Below are 5,179 nucleotides of genomic sequence, written 5' to 3' on the forward strand. Positions count from 1 at the left end.
CAGTGAGAGCTTCTGTTGGTTGGCTTCAGTTTTGTTTGTAAACATAACCTTATGATTGAATTGTTATTTTATTAAAATATTAATTTTATATATATCAAAATGTTATCACATTCCTTGAAAATGTGTATTATATGTGCTTTATGATAAATAGTACGTAATTTTTTTCGTAAAATTATAATAATTTATGATTTAAAAATGATATTACGTATTTTATGTTAATGTTTCGTACTTTTTTATTCAAACATTTTTAACCAAAAAATGTATAAAATATCATCAAAATGCATAATTTCATTTGTAAACTGTAAATTGTTGTAACTCTGGTAGGAAAAATATGTAATATTTATCACAAAAATGCATAATATATTACAAAAAAATGTAGCAAAAATACACACAGTACACACTTTTTAAATAGTGTATACCAAAATATTTCCCATAAAAAATAAATAAAAAATAAATTACAATTGGAATTACTAATTCACTTCCATGTATTTCCAATATGAAAAATTATGGATTAATTACCTAAAATTCCTATCTACATATTTTGTGATAGTTTAGGTCATGTCAAAAATATTTTGAACCAATAAGTCTCATTTACATGTAAAAAGACGTTTTTCTCTTAATCCCAAAATTGAGAATGTTCTCAATTTCGAAACTGAGAATGTTCTCAATTTATAATTATCAAAACTGAGACAATTCTCAAATTTTTTTTCTAATATGAACTGAAAATATTATCAAAACTATCAAAACTAAGAAATTTGTCATTATCAATTTTGAGAAATTTCTCAATTTTTTCATGATTAAAATTAAGAATATTATAAACTGAGAAGGTTGTCAATTTTAAAAAGCGCTCTCTCTCTCTCTCTCTCTCTAATGGCAGTGGCATCTATGCTGGTTCCATCTATGATCCACAGGAGCAATGTTCCTGCCAAAAAATTAAAATTATTTTTAAATCAAACCAAACTAAACTAATTTGGAAATTCTTGAAACCCTAATTGACGTCTATGTGAAAATAGTGAGAGGGAGAGAGAGCTCTCTGTATGTATATGTAGCTTCAATTCAATTCAAACAGCATTCGAAGCAGAAAGAGTGAGGGAGAGAAAGAGAGAGAGAGAGAGAGAGAGAGAGATGAGCAGTACGCAGGTGGCGCACTCACTAGCCTTCAGGGTAATGAGGCTATGCAGACCGTCATTCCACGTGGAAGCACCTCTCCGTTTCGGCCCTGTGATCTGATCGGCGGCGAAGACCTCTTCGACGACCCCATGGCGGCGTCTCACTTCCTTGGGCTCCTCTCGAAGCACTCCCCCAAATCCAGCGACTCTGATCTCTCTTACCGCTCCCGATTCCTCCTCCACAACCCCTCCGACGCCCTCGGCCTCCCCGGCCTCCTCATCCTCCCCCAAGCCATCGGTGCCATCTATTTGGGACTTGAGTCGAGGAAGGGAGAGGGAATGGTAAATTGGTTTATTAAAAATTAATGGGACTTGAAGGAGCACATAATTTTATCTAGAACTTAATGAATTATAAGCTCACAAAATAAAACTTGTATATAAATGACCCATAAATTATTGAATCAAACGAATGAGTTGGATTCAGAATGAAGATTAAAAGGATGCTCGAATGCTAAATTAAAATATTATTATATTTTTTTTCTCATAATTTTTAATTAATTTAAATATAAAATTAGATACGCAATTAATTGAAAGGATCGATACGGGCCAGACATGACAGTTGTTTATTTATAATATTTATCCAAAAATGAACCACTGTGTGCCGACAATTCTCAAATTCCCAACCATACGATACAATTCGCATCTGGTTTCTCTCTGTTTAATTTATATAGTAAAATACAAAATAAAAGTAGTTACTCCAAGTTAAAAGTTAGACTTATTTTTAGATTTAATGATGTAATAATTAATTAAAATATTTAAAATAATTCTATTTCATATCTTTTTTCATCATTAATCAATTATATCCTTTATACATCATTATCAATTTTAATAATTAAAATTATAAATTTATAAATATTTTGTGAAAATACCACTAATTTACAATTTTTTCCTGCATATTCCCCCTTATAAATATAGCGAAGTTTTTCTTTCAACAGCCCAATCTCTTACATTTCGCAGTTCTTTCAAAGATTTTCAGCTTCAATGGAGTTCAATTTCCTCCCCATCTTCACATTTCTTTCAGTTAAGTACTTAAATTTTCCAAATTCCTGAAATCAAAGAAACCATTTTCTTCAAATTTTGTATTTGTCTCTTTGATATACATGATGGATTCAATGGAATATATGATGGATATATACTTTCCGTCATCCCGAACCAGCCAGCTTTTTTAGCATGCTTATATATGTTATGAAATGTTATCTGATAAATCTGGCCTGTCAAGTGTTCAGCTTATAGCTAAGGGAACACATAATTAACTTGTCTAAACATTAGAGAAAAAATAATAAAAAATAAATTAATTAAATCACTCTATACGATTGTAAAGACACATCACATAAACATATATACAGAATCAACTAGATAATTTCATATTACAAGAAGTTTTTACAATGGACTCTTTTTTTTTTTTTTTTTCCATTGTATTTTGCTAATGAAAATTTGCTCTTTTTTTTTGCAGCTGACACTGGTGGCAGGGCATGCAGCAGTATCTCCTGAAGCTTACTGGAACATGGTTTTGCAAAACACTCCCATGCCTAGGGCTGTCAAGAATCTTCTACCCTCCGGTTGGTCTTCAAATCTAGACAAACATCCCATATGTCTAAGTGTTTGTTTGGACTTTTAGGTCATGTTTTTGAATTATGGAGTTGGATAGAGATTTGAAAAAGGAAAAAGGGAAAGAAAATGTAAAAAAAATTGAACTTATGTTTCATTCATATCTTCCTCACATTTTTCCTTTTCCTTTACTCTTCTAAATGTCTATTCAAATCTTTCTAACACAATATTAGACGATAGGATTGATATAAAAATCTATGAGCTTACCAAATACATGTTTGGTTGTGTTAAAATGCCACAAGACTGTACATGTTAATCCTATGGGACTACTAATCCCATTTAAGGGAGGGATTAGCACTCTCATGGAAAGGGTGAGATTGCTTATCCAATCGCATGTGAATGAAGGTGAAAAAACTATTCTGCTATCAATTTATGAGAAACAACACAATCAATTATAATTTATACCATTGTAGCATCTTTTTAGGGGTACATATTGTAGTATTTAGAGAGAAGCCACAATGTGCACCCAATATATATATATATATACACAACTTTGTTATTCATAATTTTAAAAGGTGCACACGCCATAGTTTTTCATTTATAATTTTCATCACAAAAAATTATGACTTTTACTACAAAATCGTAATTTTTCTTACTATTGGCAGAAGGCAATGTTGTTGGCAAAGAAGGCATCTCCTTGGACATACCGAAGCGTAACTATCTAGGCTACGATATTGTCCATAATGGTAATGGAGCTCAACAACCACCAGACTACGTCTCAACTTTCTTTTTGGTGAAGGACATCAAACGAAACAGAAAAATGAACTTGGACCTCTCTACAATAACACAAACAAATAGGGCTACTTTCTTACCCAGACAAGTTGCTCAGTTGATTCCTTTTTCCTCCAACAAGTATCCCAAAATTCTAAACCGATTTTTTATAAAACCCAATTCAGTCGAAGCTACAATCATCAATAAAACAATCGTAGACTGCGAGAGGTCTAGCTTTCAAGGAGAGCATAAATATTGTGCAACTTCATTAGAGTCCATGATTGATTTTTGCGCTTCCAAGTTTGGAAAAAATGTCCAGGCATTCTCTACCGAGTTAGAAAAATTGCAAGAGTATCGTATTTCAGGATTCAAAAAGATTGGAAAAGGTGGACGAGGAGGCCAAATGGTGTGTCATAAACAAAATTACCCCTATGCGGTCTTTTACTGTCACAATTTTCGCTCCACCGAGGCATATATGCTTTCATTGGAAGGTGCAGATGGGACAAATGCAAAAGCTGTGGTGGTGTGTCATACAGATACATCGGCATGGAATCCCAAGCACTTGGCGTTTCAAATTCTTAGGGTCAAACCCGGAACTGTTCCTATTTGCCATATTCTTCCTCAAGATAATATCATCTGGCTTCTTAACTAATTCTCTAAAATATATATATCGACAATGCTAGGTAGTTCAAATTTTTGTGGCTCAAATGGCTCAAATCTGTCAAAACGACGTCGTTTTGACAGATTTTGAGTGTAAAACGACGTCGTTTTGACAGATTTGAGCCATTTGAGCCACAAAAATTTGAGCTACTAAACATTTTCCTATATATATATAGGGTAAATTACACTTTGCCATTTATGTTTGCTCATTTTTTTACTTTGGCTCTTAAAGTTTATTTTTTCTCACTTTGTTCTTTCATGTTTTAAGTTTTTCCTAATTTACTCCTAAACCTAATTTCTATTAAAAATTAGATAAAAAAACGATATATTAACTGTTACGTGACATAAAATGCTTTATTATACATAACTCACATCTTTAATATAAACTTAAATCACAATATAACAATATATTTTTTATATTATGTGATAGTTATTATGTCATTTTTTGTCAAATTTTGAACAAAAATTAGCTCTACGACTAAAATGGGAAAAACTTAAAACATAAATGACCAGAGTGGGAAAAAATAAACTCTAAGGACTAAAGTGAAAAAATGACCAAACATAAAGAAGGTAAAAAGTAATTTACTCATATATATATATAATCGATGCCTAATAGTTTAAAATCGTAGTTTGTTTGGTGTTAATTAAGAAAATGTTTATATGTGGTTTTGAATGTAGTTTGCAGTGTAATCTAAAACCACCCGTAGTTTGGTTTTGATTGATATGTATGTATGGTTGTGAATGTGGTTTGCATTGTAATTTAAATAAAACCTTACTTTGTTTGGTATTATCTCAATGTGTATATATATGGTTGTGAATGTAGTCCATAGCTTGTTGAAATGTTTAAGGAATCATAACACTTGTGCTATACCAATTACTTTTTTATTTTATTTTTCCATCTCAAATTAGTGGATGGAAAAAAAAAAAAAAAGTAAAAAAAGTAAAAAATATATAGCAATGTTGAAATACTGATTAATAAAGGATTAGATTTCTTTTAAATTCAAATTCAAATTTGAAAGAAATTATGGAGT

The 5,179-nt window shown here is 31.3% G+C and overlaps 1 protein-coding gene across 2 annotated transcripts; it reads left to right on the forward strand.

Annotated features, from left to right (window-relative positions):
• The first annotated feature begins 2,049 nt into the window (after positions 1-2,049).
• Positions 2,050-4,938, forward strand: LOC145824722 (BURP domain-containing protein 5-like). 2 transcript variants are annotated; one of them, XM_082925285.1, is made up of 3 exons: positions 2,050-2,189; positions 2,623-2,728; positions 3,383-4,938. In XM_082925285.1, exons 1-3 carry the CDS (start codon positions 2,151-2,153, stop codon positions 4,138-4,140), a joined length of 903 nt encoding a protein of 300 aa, XP_082781411.1. In that variant the 5' UTR covers positions 2,050-2,150; the 3' UTR covers positions 4,141-4,938. The 2 variants fall into 2 exon arrangements, with proteins under 2 accessions (XP_082781411.1, XP_082781412.1); XM_082925286.1 differs by having other exon boundaries at positions 3,386-4,150.
• Positions 4,939-5,179: the final 241 nt, after the last annotated feature.

This window comes from Camellia sinensis, chromosome 4 (assembly GCF_055761805.1).
Source record: "Camellia sinensis isolate YWXY chromosome 4, ASM5576180v1, whole genome shotgun sequence".
Lineage (NCBI taxonomy): Eukaryota > Viridiplantae > Streptophyta > Magnoliopsida > Ericales > Theaceae > Camellia > Camellia sinensis.

Bases quoted from the DNA above. Each gene is read 5' to 3' on its own strand.
- LOC145824722 (XM_082925285.1), top strand. From the start codon at position 2,151: ATGGAGTTCAATTTCCTCCCCATCTTCACATTTCTTTCA. The intron at 2,190-2,622 runs GTTAAGTACTTA...TTTTTTTTGCAG, and splicing joins CCATCTTCACATTTCTTTCA to CTGACACTGGTGGCAGGGCA. The intron at 2,729-3,382 runs GTTGGTCTTCAA...TACTATTGGCAG, and splicing joins CAAGAATCTTCTACCCTCCG to AAGGCAATGTTGTTGGCAAA.